The following is a 21,153-nucleotide window of genomic DNA, read 5'->3' as shown; positions in this document are numbered from 1 at the left end:
AATAAAAAAAAATCTATGGGGTATTTTGAGCTGAAACTTCACAGACACATACAGGGGACACCTTAGACTTATATTACATCTTTTAAAAACATAATCTAGTGCACCTTTAAAGTATAAATATGTTGCATTGTAAATAATATTTACTTTTCTTTACTCTGCCCAGGACAAAATCTCCAGGAATGTGGTTTCAGTTGATGATGCTGGAATGGATTTTGAGACTGATCTAACAGACTTGGAGTCATTTGGGGAGTCCTACAAGCCCAGTAAGAAAGTGAAAGTGAAAGAACAGAATGAACCAAAAACAACTTGTACAAATCCATCTCAACTTATCCCAAACCCCAAGAAACAGACAGACTCTTTTGGTACAACAGAGCACACTTCAGTGTCTCAAAACACTCCCACAGAACCCCTTGAGTTGACCATGGCTCAGGAACAAGGAGAAACAAACTCATCTTTGGCTGACGGAGAAAAAGGTGCAATGGATGAAAGTGTCGTTTCCGAAAAGGAAAGTGCGAGTGAAGATTCAAAAGTGTCTTCTGTTAAATGTCCTCCCACCAAGCGGCCTAGACAGATGATGGAAGACAAATTGGACCAGGTTTCCGATTCTGATGAAGAACGACTAGTTATAGATCACATTGTCTCCCCGCAGAGACTTCAAATCCAGGTGATACCAGGTGAGACGTCCTCCCCCCAAGCACCCGACCTTGCAACACCAAGCACCACAAACCCTCTGGGCAAAGGAACAAAGAAGGGCATCAAAAGACCAAGAATATCCAGCGAGTGCGATCAGCTCGGACAGATTTTGCGGATGCAGGACGCCATGCTGAAATCCACGCCTAGCAAGAACCAGGAGGCTGTGAAACCGCCTGTCCCAGAAGATAAACCTCCAGAACCGAAAACACACTCCCTGGTCAAACAGTGTGTGACCTCGTACCTAGAGTCCAGAGAGGGACAGGGACAGGGAGAGGACGCCACACTGCCTGCTGCCGTTCCTGTGCTGGTAGCCCCTCAAAGAAAACGTTAGTGCTTAAAACACCATCTCAGTCAAAGGCTACGTTAAGTGTAGTGAAATTGTGCTCAGATTACATTTTGTGGGGTTATTCAAATGTCCTTTTAAACGTGATTTAATAATATCACTAGGATCTAAAGGGGCCATATTTTATATTTTTAGCATTTTAAGCCCAAATTAGTCAATTTCTTGCACTAAATGTCTATCTATCTATCTATCTATCTATCTATCTATCTATCTATCTATCTATCTATCTGTCTGTCTGTCTATCTATCTATCTATCTATCTATCTATCTATCTATCTATCTATCTATCTATCTATCTATCTATCTATCTATCTATCTATCTATCTATCTATCTATCTATCTATCTATCTATCTATCTATCTATCTATCTATCTATCACAGGTCTTCTGAGGGAGGATCTTCAGGTCAGTGCTGAGGATGAGATGGACTATGATCCTCCAGCAGAGGGCAGTGTTCTGTACAAACTCTACAGCCTGCTGGACATTCTGCTCATGGTGCGCAGCAGTGTGGACATCGCTCACCCGAGACATGACAAAAAGACCTTCAGGGTGAGGTGGACCCATGCTAATACACAAATACAATACACCTTTTGTGAAAATGTTGCTTTATTTGCCCAGGTTGAAGGATACCATTACAATTGCCATTACCATTGTATATGAAATTGTATTGCTGTATACATAAAATTGCCTTGCCTTGCCTTACACCCCAAGAGTTTCAAACATCATCAGACTCATAAGTTCCTGTGCAAACAGTCACAATAAATAATCAAACCAAAAATTATTCAGACATTTTTTAATATATTTTTACTAGTTGGTGCAGGACACTTTAGTTCATTTATGTAAGTGAGGATAGCAAAATAAAGTAAACTGTGACATATTATACCCAAAAATTCTTCAATTTTTTTGGGGTATAATATTGATAAAAATTTGGAACCAGAAATTCAGACACTTTGACCTGACCATGTTTTGCTTATACAGATAAACATCAAATTTTCATTTTTGGGTGAACTAAGTGTTATCTGACATAATTAAGATTATTTTTTTCTGACACAGTTTAACTCTGAGATCTTGTCATATTTTATTACCACTTTTTTAAACTATAGAGAATAAAACGTATTATTGAATTAAATGTTCAAGGTGTCTGAAAAAAATTTGGTTTGATTGTATCTTATTATTATCATTTTCGTCAGTGATTTGTCGCAAACTTTTATTGACTTTTTGGATTTGAGTTAGTATGTCAACATGCCAGGCATTATTCTTTATATTTTAAGCATGGTTGAGTAATGTCCCCCACTCCCTTTGTTTAAACGGTCTGCTTTCCTGTGCGGAGCTGTAGAGTCAACTTTTAAGTCTTATCAGTGTATTAACAGATTCTTTCCAGTCAGTGGTTCACAAACGTAGGTCAAAACTGCTTGTCCTGAAAAAAAATGCTCTTCTGCATCAGTTTATAGAGTGTAGTGACTCATAACTGCCATTTGAGTGGATAATGATTGAGTCTGGTTTTATTTAGGCCGTCCCAGTGCATGTTTTACCAAAGCTGGAGTATCAGCTGTGCTACGGAGCCGAGAGTCTGACCCACACGGAGGCCTGTCAGCTGTGGGCCGAGAAACTTCTTCACTCCAGTACCGTGTCTTTCATAAGTAAGAGACTTGATGGAATCTGTTGTTTTTGTTGTTGTTGTTTTGTTTTTTTACTTTAGCAGTCATGAAAAGTCATGACTTTTATCTTGAATCTGTCATGAATCTGTTTAATTCAAATGTCACCTGAGTCATATGTAGTATGAGAGCATTATAACGAGTCTTTAACTTCAGTAGCAAAAATGTTTGAGTTTTAAAGGGTTAATTCACCCAAAAATGAAAATTCTGTCACTAACTACTCACCCTCATGTTGTTCCAAACTTGTAATGGGGCGTTCACACCACACGCGACTTATATGAATAAATCGTGCTATTTGCACGTAGTTGGACGCTTGAATATTTTGAGTTTACTCGCTTAATTTGCGCGAGAAATTCGCTTCATTCACAAAGGAAATTCACTTCACAACAGACGTGAATTTGCGTCATGGGAGGGGCTTCAGACTCTTCCACTTCTTTCTGCACACTTCCACTGAATAAACGCATCAACTCGTCAGCGGGAAAGTAGTTGTAAAATATGGCGAATAAGCTCAATTTGCCGGCTTTAGCTAGCTTGTAGTCTCAATATGTGTATATGTATAGCTCAAATTGAGTAAAGAGCGTTTTTTACAACTTACCAGATTGTCCGACTTCCTCACTCACTTTCTTCCAAGCAAGATCCTTTTTATTCCTATTTCTATAAAAGTACAAAGATCTATTGTACAGCGCAGGGTATCCACATATAGCGACGATGATTTTGTCCATTGTTGTTTCGCATTTCTGCCTCCGCTCGCTACGTCGTAATCATGTCACTACTAGAGCAAGCTCCTAATTGGTTAACGTGGTGCCAATATTTGCCAAAGTTAAGATTTTTCAACTCGCACAAATTGCCCGAAATGCTCAATTTGCGCGAAACGCGCCACAGGATGTCTTTGCATTGACTTAAAATGTAAATCACTCATGCTTAAAGGTGCCCTAGAATTCAATATTGAATTTATATTGGCATAGTTGAATAACAAGAGTTCAGTACATGGAAAAGACATACACTGAATTTCCTCCTTCTTATATAAATCTCATTTGTTTAAAAGACCTCCGAAGAACAGGCGAATCTCAACATAACACCGACTGTTACGTAACAGTCGGGATGTACGCCCCCAATATTTGCATATGCCAGCCCATGTTCAAGCCATTAGACAAGAGCAGAACGTCTGGATCTGTGCACAGCTGAATCATCAGACTAGGTAAGCAAGCAAGAACAATAGCGAAAAATGGCAGATAATAGGAGCGATAATAACTGACATGATCCATGATAACATGATATTTTTAGTGATATTTGTGAATTGTCTTTCTAAATGTTTCGTTAGCATGTTGCTAATGTACTGTTAAATGTGGTTAAAGTTACCATCGTTTCTTACTGTATTCACGGAGACAAGAGCCGTCGCTATTTTCATTTTTAAACACTTGCAGTCTGTATAATGCATAAACACAACTTCATTCTTTATAAATCTCTCCAACAGTGTGTAATGTTAGCTTTAGCCACGCAGCATAGCCTCAAACTCATTCAGAATCAAATGTAATACATCCAAATAAATACTATACTTACATGATCCGATGTATGCAAGCAGCATGCATGATGAACATCTTGTAAAGATCCATTTTGAGGGTTATATTAGCTGTGTGAACTGTGTTTATGCTGTTCAAGGCAAGCGCGAGCTCTGTGGGCGGGGAGCGGGAGATTTAAAGGGGCCGCAACCTATATATCGGTGCATAGTTAATGATGCCCCAAAATAGGCAGTTAAAAAAATGAATTAAAAAAAATCTATGGGGTATTTTGAGCTGAAACTTCACAGACACATTCAGGGGACACCTTAGACTTATATTACATCTTTTAAAAAGAAGTTCTAGGGCACCTTTAACGGTTCATTCGCATCTGGTGTGAACGCACCATAAGACTTTCGTTCAACTTCAGAACACAAATGAAGATTTTTTTGATGAAATCTGAGAGCTTTATGTCCCTCAATTGACAGCCTACGCAACTACCACTTTCAAGCAATCCATGTGACTACAGTGGTTTAATCTCCATTTTATGAAGCAACATGAGTGCTTAATTTGCGCAAAAAAAACTAATTTACCACTTTATTTACAAAACATTAATCTCCTCTGTGCGTTCATGTAACAACGCCTGCTCCCGCGTAGGAGATTAATACTTTGTAAATAAAGTGGTAAATCTTTTTTTTTTTTTTTTTTTTTTGTGCAAACAAAGCACTCGTGTGCCTTCATAAAATTGAGGTTAACACTCTGAGGTCTAAAAACGCGCCGGCGCGTTTTGCAGGTTTTTTTTCACATTGCAGCAAAACAGACTTAAAATACTCTGTCATTTTTTGTCATAGAGACATAAGTAATACATCAATTGAAACTATAGAATATCTCCTTTTATTTGTATACACTCAGAGTAAAAACAAAATGTTGTGCTTTTTGTAAAATAAAGAAAACTAACATGATGCGTGATCTCTCATCTCCCTCTGAACGAAGTCCAATCTGATAGTTCTCAGAAAATGAAGTGTAACTTAGTGAATACTAATCACAAAAAATTCATACTTATGTCTAACAAAACGTTGAAATGTCAGGTTTTAAATCGTGCAAGTCAAATCGAAAACAAACATTCTGTGTTTATGTAATCTGTATGAAAAGAGAGCCATGTCAGAAGTCCGTGATTCAGCTCATTACCCACTAATGCGGCCACACCCACGGAGCCAGCGCTATTCACAGGCAAATTCAGAGACAACACATGCATTCATCATCTCAATCGTGTATTTATTGCCTTGAAAATTGTTTATCTGGATGAAAAAGCCATGGTTAGCGATCTCTGGAAGACATTCAGTAAATTCCTGTTTGTTTTCTTCTATTGATAAGTTTTAAGTGAGTTTTTGTTTCTTTAGCGCCCTCCGGCTGTAGTATGAATTGGTAAACACCATTCATGGAATATCGTCTTCTTCTTAGGTGAATTTGTGGACTAAAATGCACAGAGCGCCCTCCGGCTGCAGTATGAATTGCAAACACCAGCGCTCATAGAGATAACAATGAATATTAAATAAAAAATAACTCCTCTGTATAGAAAATTGACATAAACATATGAGAATCCTATATTTCTCCAAATGTGCATGCTTTTAAACTAAAAGCCTATATTCAGACTCTTTGCATCACAGAAATACATTATATTTTAAAGTATAATATAAAACCATTATTTTATATTGTAATAAATTTTTTCTGTATGTTTCATATACCATGATGAGCTTGAGACATCACAGAAGTTTTTTTTCACAGCCTACCTGACTGAAATGCCTCATTAATATGCAAGTCTTTTCAGGTCATTACTATTCAATTCTTTTGTCTTCACAGGTGAGAATGAGCCATTATTCATGGAGATTCACGCCTCCTCGCATACTGTGTTTCTTGGCAAAAAGTGTCTTACAAAAACTAAATCAGTATATTGTTATAAATGAAAGAGTAGTCAGCATAATTTTTACATAATTTTGAAGCAAAAACTCTAGTCTACAACCTTCAATACCCAAAAGTCTTGTGAACACAGATTTAATATACTTTTATTGGCCTTATATCAGTGACTTAAGTTTTTTGTTTTTTCAGTAACCACGCATAAACGTTATTCCTTCAAAAACACAAACATGTACACACATGTTCCTCACATATTATGGTAGCCTAGTTTGTGCTGAATACAGTGTAATGACACTTGTGTCATTAATATGTTTATGAACAACTGAAAAAAGCACAAATGTCAGGGCATGTCAAAACTTCTCCAGGCCCCAAATCAGCCTCAGACTCCAGAGGGTTAAACTACTGGAGTCACATGGATTACTTTAATGATGCCTTTACTACCTTTCTGGGGCTTGAAAGTGTCAGTTGCGTAGCTGTCAACAGAGGGACAGAAAGCTCTGATTTCATTAAAAAGATCTTCATCCATGTTTCGAAGATGAATAAAAGTCTTACGAGTTTGGAATGACATGAGGGTGAGTAATTAATGACAGAATTTTCATTTTTTGGGTTAACTAATACCTTTAATCATTTCTGTGAATCTGTTCAGACCGTTTCAGTTAATCAATTTATAACTAATTCAACTGATTCAGTGATTTGTTTGCATTATCAAATCAAATAAAAATAAAAAATCATGCTTTAAAACGAAGCAAAAATATATGTAGGTAAACATTTGGATGAATCAATTCATAATAGATTCAGTGAGTTGTTTACATCTTCAAATCAAATTAAAGCATTTTAATTTGATTTGCTTTAAAAGTTGTAGTGAAAATATATGTAGGCAAAAAGTGCTGCTTATTATTTTATCATATTGGTTCATTTTTTTATTATTTGTTTTATAAAGCAAGACAAAATATTTTAAAATTGACTGTATTTTACTTCTTACTTGAATCTACTTTGCTACAATGGCTGAAATGGTAGCATAACCTGATATTGCTGAGTTCAACATGTTCCTGGGTCAAAATTTTTGTTGATCCTGGACAGGGCCGGGTCTAGGGGGGGCTAGGGGGGGGGGCATTGCCCCCCCAGAATTTCCTTGTGCCCCCCCAAAAATGTGCAGCCAACAATAAAAATGAATAAGCCTACATAAACATTAAAAACGTCTTATCTATTGAATAAGGATCGGCCACTTTAACCACAGAAAAAAAAGTGAATATTATGCTTATAATGATATTTAATCTCACAAAAATGGACTTAAAATCCAAAAACATGCGAACTGGGAAGTAACGAACATTAATCAGAAAACACGTCGAAAACAAGTGTACACCTAATCTTCAAGCAAGTAGCCTAAAAAAAATATCACAATGAGGATCACATCTGCATCAGCCGAACATATTTTCTGCATGCTGAGATAGCTGTCAGTGAACATTTCCTCAGTAATTTCGTTAACAATGAATAATTTGAACATTATATCCAGGGGCGGCGCTAGGGGTGGGCTAAGGGGGCTGGAACCCCAAATGTTTTTCCAGAAGCCCTGAATCTTTCAGGTTTGAGGTTTCTGTGCTGCGTGTTTTAAAGAGAAGTGTGCATCCGAAAATACAATGTAGACTGAGACTCTATATCACAAATAAAAAGATGTTTGAGCCCTCTTTCATGACCAGGTACAAGTCAATGCTGTTTCTTTGTTCCATTTGCACTCTGTACATGGGTTGAAGCTCTCAGTTTTGAGCTTCCAAAGTGCACCAGACTGATGCATTTAACCTTAAAATACACAAAAAATTCTTACCGGGGGGCATGCCCCCGGACCCCCCTAGATGATGGTATATAATGTACATTTTATGAACTTTAACCAAGAATACTACAAAAAACGCTCCTTTCATGTCAGTAAATTAAAATGTCATTGGACAAATATAGATTTCGGTTAAGCCCCGAATGTTTACAATGTCTGGCTCCGCCCCTTATTATGTCCATAAATAATTCACATGGCCTACATAGCCAGTACAAATTAGGCTATAGCCTATAACTTGTTAGCCACAAGAGGATTCTTGATGAATCAAAAAAACAAAAAGTTAGCTATGAATATTAGCCTAGAAAATGCTGCCTTACCAAAATTTGTGATTGCCCCCCCAGTCAAGCAAGCCTAGTACCGGGCCTGATCCTGGAACAACATTCAAATCAACCAATCAGATTTGAGGGACAAGTTTTCAGATTATGTCAAGTTTAGGCTTAAAATCGTGAATTGGTGATTCTACATCAGTGTTAATCATCTATCATTTCCCTCTGATTTTTGGGATAACTTATGGGTAGGGTTAGGTTTAGGGGTAGGAATGGGGTTAAGACTAAATTTTCAGACTAGAATGTTTTTCCAGGATCAACAAGATATGTTGACCCAGGAACGCATCTAACTCAGCAATATCAGGACGTGCGAAATGGTACCTTTAATTGAAAAAACCCTATTTTTTAAAAACCATTTAAGTGTAAATCACACGACTGACAAATATTAGTTGCATCACCCTGCAAAATGCCATCAGGGAAATTAAAATAAAATTTTTTGAATTAAGCAAATTCAGACAGGCATAAGTAGCCATGTATTTTCTCAAGTGTAAGTTTTGTTAATAAGGGAGTCAGCACAGAAGTGAACTTCCCGCAAACTCCCAGCATGCCTCTCTCATGACTCATGACTCATTGTTTTGAGTCAGAGTTGCCATAGCAACCAACATTGCAACTTTGAAATGGCTGTAGAAGAATGCAACTGTATGTATGACAAGTCAAGTGTGGGTGTAGGGATACTTGGGTTTCACCATCAGAGGAAAAAGAGGAAAAGATACTCCTTTTCTGACCACTGAAGTTTGGAGAGTTTAGCAAAATGCATGTATTTAGATAGATCTGTGATGTTTGTATCCACTTAAAACATTCACAGTGACACCAAGAATGCCAGTAAAATATGCATGACAACAGTCTGTGCCTCTAGGAAGAAATAACTTAGAATCACAGAAGAATGCAGAAGAGCCTCGCTCTTGGCATATCGTTTGCTTTAGAGATTCTTCTTGGCTTATTAAAGGAATCTAATCTTTTCTTTGGGTCTAGTCCAGGATCCAGCCCTAGTGATAACAGAATGGGCTGATATCACAGCGATGAGTCTGTACATACACTCCTAAGCAAAAAAATAATAATGGGCCAAGAAATGGCAAAATATTTAGTGGTCTTTTAATGATCTTAACCATGTTAATCACAAATCACTGGTCAGGAAATTAAAACAAATATTGTAGATAAAGTAGCTTAGCACTGAACTGCCTTCCCCTCTGTTTTCTTTAAAGGAGACCCTTTCACAGGATATAATATAAGTCTCTGGTGTCCCCAGAATGTGCCTGATAAGTTTCAGCTCAAAATACCCCACAGATTATAGCTGTTTTTTTTAATAGCTAGTCAAATTTGCCCCTATTTGGGTGTGAGCAAAAACACGCCATTTGTGTGTGTGTCCCTTTAAATGCAAATGAGCTGCTGCTCCTGGCCCGCTTTCCATGAGAGGGTGGAGCTTTAACAGTTCGCGCTTTGGTTGCTCAACAACAACAAAGCAGGAGAATCTCACGCAGCCAAAATGACACTGTTGAGCCTGGTGCACTTGTTCTCAAGCTACTACTTTGTAATTTGGACAGGAGCATTGTCTTGTTGGAAAATGACATCTGCTCATTCCTCTTTAGAAAACAACTTTTCATTTGTGGGATGCAAGCCATTCTGCAACATTCTCCTGTGCTCCAAACAATTAAATGCTTTTCACGGTGAAGTAGCTCACCAATAGCAGCAGCAAAAAAAGGCTCCCCACACAATGACACACTTCCTCCATGCTTCACTGTGGTAGAGGTGCATTTATTATTATATTTGTCAGCAGATATTAGAAGGCACCACTCTGCAGCATCACCATGCAACTCGGGTCTCATTGTGATTTATCACTCCACACACAACTTCTGCCTTTGATGTTTTTCTTAAACAGCAATGGCTTTTTAAGTTGTGCATTTGCTTAAATCTTGCTAATTTCCTGACCAATAATTTGTAGTTAAGACAATTAAAAGTATAGTGTTCAGCCATTTTGGGCTTGGCCTATTTATATTGCCCAGGAATGTATTTACAGCTGGAACGATTAGTACTTCTACACATTTCTGTTTTAAGCACTATTTTATTATATCTAGTTTTACTTGGTACACTTCATGTGTTCTTAAATACTTTGCAAGAGCATATGGTGGTGAAATAATATCCCTTGTGAAAAAGGATACTTTAGCATACTTCTAAAAAAAAAAAAAAATAATAATAATAATATACTTCAAAAGAATATACTTAGTGCAGTATAATAGTGCAAACTGAATGTAATGTTTCAGACACTTTATTGCATGTCATTTATAGTTTAAATTTAATTCAAGTGAAACACTTTTAGTATTGCCAATGTATGAACAGCTTGTAACGAAACTTAAAAAACGAGACCTTCCCCGACTTCCTAGGTTGTCTATAAAAGTCTAACCTTTTTATGTGAAGCATGATTTTGCTGGGAAAATCTAAAGTATTTGGGATGATGATGTTGCAATTTAGTGCATTTAATATTAGTGCATGTAATATTAACTTTAAATGTAATATTGGATAACACACTACAGTTAAAATTAAAAGTACTTTACCTGTGCTTTAGTATGTAGTCAACACGTCAAAATAAGAGCGCTTCTTTAAATCATGACCATTTAACATATTTTAAATATTTATTAAATATGTATTAAATATGTATTTATTTAATATTTTAAATACATTACAAATATTTTTAAATATTTAACTTTTTTTTAATTTAAAATGTATTTTAAAGGGTTAGTTCATCCAAAAAAATGAAAATTCTGTCATTAATTACTCACCCTCATGTCGTTTCACACCTGTAAGACCTTCGTTCATCTTCAGAACACAAATTAAGATATTTTTGATCAAATCCAATGGCTCAATGAGGCCTCCATTGACAGCAAGATAATTAACACTTTCAATGTCCAGAAAGCTACTAAAGACATATTTAAAACAGTTCATGTGACTATCGTTCAACCTTAATGTTATAAAAGTGACGAGAATACATTTTGTGCACCAAAAAAACAAAATAATGACTTTATTCAACAATATCTAGTGATGGCTGATTTCAAAACACTGCTTCATGAAGCTACGAAGCTTTACGAATCTTTTGTTTTGAATCAGTGGTTCGGAGTGTATATCAAACTGCCAAAGTCACGCCCCCCAGTGGTGAACCATTGCAATTTCGAAACACTTAAGTATTGAAGCTTCGTTTACTGAAATCACATCATGACTTTGGCAGTTCCAAACCACTGATTCGATACAAAAGATTCATTAAGTTTGAACCACTGTAGTCACATGAACTGTTTTAAATATGTCTTTAGTTCCTTTCTGGGCATTGAAAGTAGTTCCCTTTCAGTCGGTCACGTTCGACGTACGTCAGTAGTGACCGACGAATTGGGATATCGCTTAGAGAGCCCTATCAGCTTCGTGTAAACTAAAACAAGCCAATGGAATTGGCGTGCGATATTTGCATAATGCGCACCGCCCCCGACAGGTGTATATAAATAGGAAGCAGATGCAATCGCACTCTGTCTTTCGCTTCGGAGCCATTCAGTGGTGTCCTGTTTAAGAAGACTGTTTTGTGTGAATTAAACTGCCTCGAAGAGGATTCACAGCAAGCCGTGTGTGCCGGTGTAACGGTGCTACAGCGAGGTCGCGAGCTCCCGAGGATCCGAGCTATAGCTCTCAACTGCTGTTTTCACAGCACACGCCTAAGAGTGAAGTGTGTTGCGATTTGGGCCGGTTCCTCGGTGTGTCCAGGAAGTGGTGTACCTGGCACATCGCGTCACTCCCTGTGTGCTTCGGCACGAGCGAGTTGACTGTTTTCCCCTTCTAAAAGAGCTTTACAGACGAACCCTGACAGTATGTCATTTCGTCTGTGCGTTAATGGGTGCGGTCGTTCCCTGGTCCCTGCTGATGGGCACAATCGTTGCATCTCGTGTTTGGGCATTCAGCACGCTGAAGCAGCTTTTGTGAATGGTTCATGTTCCCATTGCGGGAACATGACTATCGCGGTGCTGAGGTCGAGACTCTCCTTCCTGAAGTCTCAGGAAGCGGGGGTCCCCTCCCCTGTGCCCCGTTCGACCGTTTTTTCCGGCCCGGGCCGGAATGACGGTTCGGCGGTGTATAGGAAGGGTGACCTGAGGATTACGGTCAGGGCTTCCCCGCCGAGCGGAAACGCTCCTCGGGCCCCTGCCGCCTCATCAGCACCGCAACCCATCGTGCCACCGTTGGTTTCCGCTGGGCCCTCTACGGACTGTCCAGCCGTTACCTTTGGTGTGCCGGCGGCGGATCGGATGTCGACCGCTGCATCGGAAGGTGAGCCTGAGTCCTCGGGGGAGGAAGATCCGGACGCGCTGCCGCCCGGGACGGTAGCGTTGCCCGAATCAGATCCCGAGCTCACGGCTGTGCTCTCCCGGGCCGCCTTGTGCGTCGGGCTTGAGTGGAACCCTCCACCCTGTCCCGGCCCATCTCGGTTGGACGATTGGTACTTGGGGGGGGGTCGCGCTGGTCAAACCCAGCGTCCCACCCCAATGCCTTTCTTCCCGGAAGTACACGATGAGGTGACCAGGTCTTGGCAAGCTCCGTATAGGGCTCGTACAGGGCCTGGTCCCTCGTCCGCCTTCACCTCCCTGGACGGCGGGGAAGCCAGGGGATACGTGAGGATCCCGCCAGTCGAGCGGTCTGTTGCGATGCAGTTGTGTCCAACGGCCGCTGGCTGGCGCGGTGAGCCGCGTCTCCCGTCCCGGGCCTGTAAATTCTGACTGAGAGAGCTTACAGTGCCTGTGGGCAGGCTGCCTCCGCCCTGCACGCGATGGCCCTTTTGCAGGTTTACCAGGCAAAAGCGCTGTTGGAGTTGCCCCAGGAAGGTCCTGACCAACAGCTGCTTGGGGAGCTGCGCGCTGCCACTGACCTTGCCCTCCGGGCAACGAAGGTGACAGCGCGTTCTGTTGGCCAGGCGATGTCTACTTTGGTAGTCCAGCAACGCCACCTCTGGCTGGCCTTGGCAGACATGAGGGAGACCGACAAACATCGGTTCCTGGATTCCCCCGTGTCTCCGGTCGGCCTTTTCGGCGACGCGGTGGAGAGCTGTGCCCAACAGTTCTCCGCTGCACAGAAGCAGGCTGAGGCTATCAGACAGGTCATGCCACGGCGGTCCGCTGCTGCCTCCACCCAGCCGCCCGCGGCTCAGCCTCAGCCCGCTCGTCGCCGAGGGCGCCCGCCTGCGTCTGCCTCCGCCCCTGCTAAGTCGGCAAAACAGCAGCCTACACCAGCCAAACAGCAGGGTGCCGGTCGCGGACGTGGTGCCCAGCCCAACCTGGAGCGGAAGGTTCCTGCCCTTCGGGAGAGTATTCCATCTGCTCTCCCACATCTGCGCGTCCTGAACCGGTATCTTCACAAGATGCCATTCAAGATGCTCACGCAGAAACGCATTTTCGAATGCGTCCGTCCCCGGGATTGGTTTGCAGCAATAGACCTGAAGGACGCGTACTTTCATGTCTCGATTCTGCCTCGACACAGACCCTTCCTCCGGTTTGCGTTCGAGGGTCGGGCATATCAGTACAAAGTCCTACCCTTCGGGCTGGCCCTGTCACCCCGCGTCTTTACGAAGGTTGCGGAGGCGGCCATTGTTCCCCTCAAGGAACAGGGCGTTCGTATTCTCAACTATCTCGACGACTGGCTGATCCTGGCCAGCTCGCGAGAGCAGTTGTGCGAACACAGGGACATGGTTTTAGCTCACCTCAGCCGGTTGGGTCTTCGGGTCAACTGGGACAAGAGCAAACTCGCCCCTGGGCAGAGGATCTCTTATCTCGGTCTCACCGAGGCGCGCGTCCAGTCGGTGTTGAACTGCCTGAGTTCGCTCAAGCGCAGGACAGCGGTTCCACTGAAAGATTTTCAGAGGCTCCTGGGGCATATGGCATCTGCAGCTGCGGTCACGCCGCTCGGATTGCTTCATATGAGACCGCTTCAACACTGGCTCCGCGGCCGGGTCCCGAGATGGGCGTGGCAGTGCGGCACGCTCCGTGTCCCCGTGACACCGAGCTGCTGTCGCACCCTTGTCCGGTGGTCGGACCCTTCGTTCCTGCGGGCCGGAGTACCCCTCGAACAAGTGTCCAGGCACGCTGTGGTCTCCACAGATGCCTCTGCCACGGGATGGGGGGCCACGTACAACGGGCATGCAGTGGCAGGTCTTTGGACGGGGCCTCAGCTGCATTGGCATATCAATTGCCTCGAGTTGCTAGCGGTACGTCTTGCGCTGGCCCGCTTCAAGAAGCTGTTGTCAGGCAAGCACGTTCTAGTCCGCTCAGACAGCACTGCGGCCGTTGCGTACATCAACCGTCAAGGTGGTCTACGCTCCCGTCGCATGTCGCAACTCGCCCGCCATCTCTTGTTGTGGAGTCAGAAGTATCTGAGGTCCCTTCGGGCCACTCATGTCCCAGGTGTGCTCAACCGTGCAGCCGACGAGCTGTCACGGCAGCCTCCACTTGCGGGCGAGTGGCGGCTCCACCCCCAGGCGGTCCAGCTGATTTGGCAGCGTTTCGGCGAGGCCCAGGTAGACCTGTTTGCCTCCCCGGAAACTGCCCACTGCCAGTGGTTTTATTCCCTGACCGGCGGCACGCTCGGCACGGATGCCCTGGCACACAGCTGGCCCCCGGGTCTGCGCAAATATGCGTTTCCCCCAGTGAGCCTTCTCGCACAACTCCTGTGCAAGGTCAGGGAGGACGGGGAGCAGGTTCTGTTAGTGGCTCCGTATTGGCCCTCTCGGACCTGGTTCTCAGACCTCATTCTCCTCGCGACAGCCCCTCCCTGGCCGATTCCTCTGAGGAAGGACCTCCTGACTCAGAGACGGGGCACCCTGTGGCACCCGCGTCCCGACCTATGGAACCTCCACGTGTGGTCCCTGGACGGGATGCGGAGGTTCTGAGTGATCTCCCGCAAGCGGTTGTAGACACCATCACTTCCGCTAGAGCTCCTTCCACTAGGAGTCTCTATGCGTTGAAGTGGAACCTGTTCGTCGAATGGTGCGCCTCTCGCCGAGAGGACCCCCGATCATGTTCGGTCGGATCCGTGCTTTCCTTCCTGCAAGAAGGGTTGGAGCGAAGGCTGTCTCCCTCCACCCTGAAGGTGTATGTTGCCGCTATCGCCGCACATCACCACGCAGTTGAGGGTAAGTCCCTGGGGAAACACGATCTGATCGTCAGATTCCTGAGGGGAGCGAGGAGATTAAATCCTCCTCGCCCTTCCTCCGTACCCTCTTGGGATTTGACCCTGGTTCTCACAGCTCTCCGGGGTCATCCCTTTGAGCCTTTGCAATCAGTCGATCTGAAACTAATGTCTCTTAAGACGGTTCTTCTGGTTGCATTGGCTTCCCTGAAGAGGGTAGGGGATCTACATGCATTTTCGGTCGACGAAACGTGCCTAGAATTCGGGCCCGGTGATTCTCACGTCATCCTGAGACCCCGGCCTGGATACGTGCCCAAGGTTCCTACCACTCCCTTCAGAGATCAGGTAGTGAACCTGCAAGCGCTGCCCTCGGAGGAGGCAGACCCAGCCCTAGCTTTGCTCTGTCCCGTCCGCGCTCTGCGCGTTTACGTGGATAGAACGCGAAGCTTCAGGACCTCAGATCAGCTCTTCATCTGTTACGGAGGCCAGCAGAAGGGAAAGGCTGTCTCCAAGCAGAGGATGGCCCACTGGATGCCATCGCCTTGGCGTATGAATCCCAGGGCGTGCCTTGCCCGCTCGGGTTGAGAGCCCACTCTACCAGAGGGGTGGCCTCTTCCTGGGCGCTGGCTCATGGCGCCTCGCTGACAGATATTTGTAGAGCTGCGGGCTGGGCGACACCTAACACGTTCGCTAGGTTTTATAGCCTACGTGTAGAGCCAGTATCTTCACGTGTACTCGCATCCACTAGTCGGTAGACGTGTTGTACCTGCTCTAAGTGTCGGCTTGCAATGCCATTCCCGCCACTGGCCGGATACGTGCATACTTCACTCCAGTCGAGTTCCCCGCTTGGCGAACCCTGTCGAGTTCCTCCGCCTCCCCCTTCGGCTCGGACATTGCGGAGTGTCTGAGGCCAGGCCTACATCCGTCGCTGACGCTGTCTGTTGGCTGGGGCCCATATGTCGTGACCCCTCTACGTGAGCGGTCCCATATGAGTAATTATCCACGGTTTAAAACTCCCTACGGGCCGAGTCCGTGTCTTTCCCTTAGCAGAGCCAGCTCTGCTGTCACCTGTCAGATGAGTCTCCCCCCACCAGGTGGAGCCATCCCAGGGACTCCATATGCGTACTGCCCCCCGGGCCAGTCCATATGTGTATTCCCACGTAAACTCCTCCCCCATTGGGTAGGTAGTGGTCTCCGCAGCGTCCCTTACGGGTTCGCTTCCCCAGTGTAGTCTAGTTACTTAGTGGGTAGTGGTTAGCAGTAGACTCTCTCGGTGTAAGCTCGCCCCCTTCACCGTCAGCCGGTGCTATGGGCGGCTGAGCTTGCGCTGGGCACTGGAAGGGGTTTCGTAACTGTGGCGCTTTAGTTGGGATCCCAATTCGTCGGTCACTACTGACGTACGTCGAACGTGACCGACTGAAAGGGAACGTCTCGGTTACGTATGTAACCCTCGTTCCCTGAAGGAGGGAACGGAGACGTACGTCCCGTCGCCACAGTTTCTGTACCCTCGCTGTAGCGCGGACACCAGTTGTCTCCTCAGCGAAAAACAGAGTGCGATTGCATCTGCTTCCTATTTATATACACCTGTCGGGGGCGGTGCGCATTATGCAAATATCGCACGCCAATTCCATTGGCTTGTTTTAGTTTACACGAAGCTGATAGGGCTCTCTAAGCGATATCCCAATTCGTCGGTCACTACTGACATACGTCTCCGTTCCCTCCTTCAGGGAACGAGGGTTACATACGTAACCGAGACGTTAATTATCTTGCTGTTAATGAAGGTCTCACTGAACCATCGGATTTTATCAAAAATATCTTAATTTGTGTTCCAAAGATTAACAAAGGTCTTGCGGGTGTGGAACGACATGAGGTTGAGTAATAAATGACATTATTTTCATTTTTGGGTGAACTAACCCTATAAATAAAACTTTTAATTTGACATTGCAAAGTGAATTTTTTTTTTTTTTTTTTTTTTTTAAGTAAAAAATTTTACCTACAAGTGCGCAGTTCTTACAATTCAGCACACTTTTTTTCACAAGGGATAGTGATTAAGTATTTTTCTGCAACAATGTGGATTTTAGTGTTATGAGTGTTGCCATAGAAACAAATCATTAATGACTCGCTGGATGTCAACAGCTCTGAACAGAATCAGAGTTGCCATCTTGTAATCGCAGAATGACGCAGGATGAACGTTACAAAACTTATTCCTGTGATGAAGCTGGATTTTCATCATCATTACTCCAGTCTTCAGTGTCACATGATCCTTCAGAAATCATTGTAATATGCTGAATTGGTGTGGTAGTGTGAATATCGATTAATTGACATTTTGGTAAATATGACCAAGTTTATTTTTATTTATTTATATTTGCTCAAAAGAAGCCAAAGCGTTGTAACACGGACAAACCGAGTGATACAAACGGCAGAGAAATGTATCAGAATTATATCAGTTATTGACACATTGGTATTTTTTTATTTATTAATAATTAATTAATACATATAAACTGCTCCAATTGTGGCTCATCCATGGCTCATGACTTGAAATTTCATCATGTCCTTATCGTCTTGTGTTCTTTGGCATAAGGCTAGAGCAGAGTTTCTCATTCGCAGATGAACAAGTATGGGCGTGGAGTTCATTTTCTTCTGGCATGAACTCTGAACGACATCAGTGTGAAATATTATGAGGCATAGATGACAATAGACAGACACGAGACAATGTGTGAACAGTCATTGCAACATCTTCTCACAGTTTGTGTTGCAGGTCAATACATGTCCTTCTGTTCTGCATCACCTGTGGACAGCGATTTATTTGTTCTTCAGTTTAAACGGACTACAAGCTGGTTTAAGGCACTGCAGCTTTTGAATTAGCTTTCATTTTTATGTTTTCAGTTATTTTAGTTGTATTTTTCAGTGTTTTTGTTTTAAATAGTTCTATTTAGCTTTAATTTATTTCAGTTTTAGTAGTTCGGCTCAAACTTGTTTTATTTCAGTTAGTTGCTCAGGCAACATTTTGTCTATTTTAGTTTTTATTTCATTTCAGCTTTATTTTAATTAATGAAAATGTAGTAGTACTTTCAGTTAACAATAACAACGCTGACTTTAGCTTCTTTAGATATTGACCGTTAAGTAGAAGATTATAGACTATTAAAAGAGAGAGAAATGAGCAATCTACCTATTTGTGTGTGTAGGTCGCATCAATGCACACACATCAGAAGTGGCTCAGATGCAGAAGTTACCTGACGACTGGATTCAGCACATCACCTGTGACTTCAAGTGAGTAAATCTCTCGACTATATAAAACCCTGATTTCAGAAAGTTTTAGCCTTTTCTTTTGTTGCGTGCATGTTTGACAAATTCTCACAGATTTTTATGTGAAATATTGTAATATATAATTATTTTTAATGTATTATTCATTTGTTTTAGTTTTTATATTTAAACATATTAATAAGTATATATTGCATTAATATTAGGCTATATCTCAGACAAGTTTTAATGGAATTTAATGTGATTCAATATTTCTTTTTCAGGCCAACTAGATGTTTAAACACACTCTACCACTTACTGAAAAAAGTCTCAGTGTGAGTTTCTTTGACTTCTTATATCCATTTAAATTTGTTACTTTACCATTTGCAAGATTTACATTTCCTAATGTGAAATAAGTCTTTCAATCCGTCCATAAAAGTGAAATTTCTGTGCCGACCAGCTGAAAGAACATTCCCCCTGCCGCTGATCAGGCAAACAGATAGTCCCGCCCAAAATGCACGCCATTGGTTGAGCCACTGGTGCTGTGTTGGGCTGGTCGAGATATTGAAACATAGTTGTCTCTGCATATTAAGCTGGGATATGTGAAAGTATTTTATGATTACACAAATAGGTTTTGCATGGTGTGTATTTAATAAAGCAGCCAATCTCTATGCTTTTTAGCTTATCTCTTTTAACACCTTTCCCAGTTTACAGGAAGGACGGTACCTGCTGGTCCACAAACCTCGTGAGGGTTTTGTGACCATCTTCAAAGCCAGCAATGAGACCAAGGCTGCTCGCAGTTTGTACCACTTGCAGGCTGCGCACTGCGGCCCCCCTGCTGTGTCGCAAGGGGTTCCCTGGGTTCCCCTGGACCCCTTGCATGTCCTGCCATTTCACCAGAAACACAACAGACCGCCCTGCACCTTCCCCCCACGTCCACCCATTCCGGTATGACCATCTTTTCACTTTGAAATGTAGCCCAGTGTTCACATGTCTGCCCCAGAGATGTTGAACCACAGCGCTTATGTGGGAAATTCCAGTTCAAATTTAGCCTGCAACATTTTTTATGAAGTATTTCCAAAGGTGGTGTGGTGTAGTGGTTAAAGCTCAGAGTTGGTGGATTTAAGGTTGCTGATTTGCATGTGTGCACCAGACATTTTGAACTACAGTGCTTTTGTGGAAAATTTGGGTTTGAATTTAGCCTGCAACATACCATTTATCCAGTATTTCTGTGTTGTAGTGATTATAAGAGTTGGTAAATGGAAGTTTGCTGGTTCACATATGTGCTTCAGACATGTTGAAGTGTGGTGCTTATGTGGAAAATTTAGGTTTGAATTTAGCCTGCAACATACCCCTTATCCAGTGTTTCCATATGTTGTGATTAAAGCTCAGAGTTGGTGAATGGAAGGTTGCTGGTTCACATGTGTGCTCCAGATTTGTTGAACTGTGGTGCTTATATGGAAAATTTAGGTTTAAATTTAGCCTGCAACATACTATTTATCCAGTATTTCTCTGTTGTAGTGATTATAAGAGTTGGTAAATGGAAGGTTGCTGGTTCACATGTGTGCTCCAGATTTGTTGAACTGTGGTGCTTATATGGAAAATTTAGGTTTGAATTTAGCCTGCAACATACTATTTATACAGTATTTCTCTGTTGTAGTGATTATAAGAGTTGGTAAATGGAAGGTTGCTGGTTCATGTGTGTGCTCCAGATTTGTTGAACTGTGGTGCTTATATGGAAAATTTAGGTTTGAATTTAGCCTGCAACATACTATTTATCCAGTATTTCTCTGTTGTAGTGATTATAAGAGTTGGTAAATGGAAGGTTGCTGGTTCATGTGTGTGCTCCAGATTTGTTGAACTGTGGTGCTTATATGGAAAATTTAGGTTTGAATTTAGCCTGCAACATACCACTTATCCAGTGTTTCCATATGTTGTGATTAAAGCTCAGAGTTGATGAATGGAAGGTTGCTGGTTCAAATGTGTGCTCCAGATTTGTTGAACTGTGGTGCTTATATGGAAAATTTAGGTTTGAATTTAGCCTGCAACATACCACTTATCCAGTGTTTCCATATGTTGTGATTAAAGCTCAGAGTTGGTAAATGGAAGGTTGCTGGTTCAAATGTGTGCTCCAGATTTGTTGAACTGTGGTGCTTATATGGAAAATTTAGGTTTGAATTTAGCCTGCAACATACCACTTATCTAGTGTTTCCATATGTTGTGATTAAAGCTAGAGTTGGTGAATGGAAGGTTGCTGGTTCACATGTGTGCTCCAGATTTGTTGAACTGTGGTGCTTATTTGGAAAATTTGGGTTTGAATTTAGCCTGCAACATACTATTTATCCAGTATTTCTCTGTTGTAGTGATTATAAGAGTTGGTAAATGGAAGTAGGGCTGGGTGATATATTGCATGCGATTGTCACGCGCATTTCGTCAGTAAAGCCGGTTCCCTGATTACCGCTAAATCGCCATCACCTGCTTTCAAATGGAGCGGCATTTAATAGACAGAGCCGTAGTTCA

The 21,153-nt window shown here is 42.7% G+C and overlaps 1 protein-coding gene across 1 annotated transcript in view; it reads left to right on the top strand.

Moving 5' to 3' along the window:
- The window catches only part of ice2 (interactor of little elongator complex ELL subunit 2), a 34,409-nt gene that overhangs the window by 10,403 nt on the left and 2,853 nt on the right, over positions 1-21,153 (top strand). The window contains exons 9-14 of the mRNA XM_048158501.1: positions 164-1,019; positions 1,417-1,583; positions 2,545-2,674; positions 18,579-18,663; positions 18,918-18,968; positions 19,341-19,581. Coding sequence (XP_048014458.1) covers positions 164-1,019; positions 1,417-1,583; positions 2,545-2,674; positions 18,579-18,663; positions 18,918-18,968; positions 19,341-19,581 — 1,530 coding nt within the window. The remainder of the gene's footprint in view (positions 1-163; positions 1,020-1,416; positions 1,584-2,544; positions 2,675-18,578; positions 18,664-18,917; positions 18,969-19,340; positions 19,582-21,153) is intronic.

The sequence above is a fragment of the Megalobrama amblycephala genome, linkage group LG15, assembly GCF_018812025.1.
Source record: "Megalobrama amblycephala isolate DHTTF-2021 linkage group LG15, ASM1881202v1, whole genome shotgun sequence".
NCBI lineage: Eukaryota > Metazoa > Chordata > Actinopteri > Cypriniformes > Xenocyprididae > Megalobrama > Megalobrama amblycephala.
Note: the sequence above shows the minus strand (reverse complement) of the source record. Positions and strands in the feature narration are given on the sequence as shown.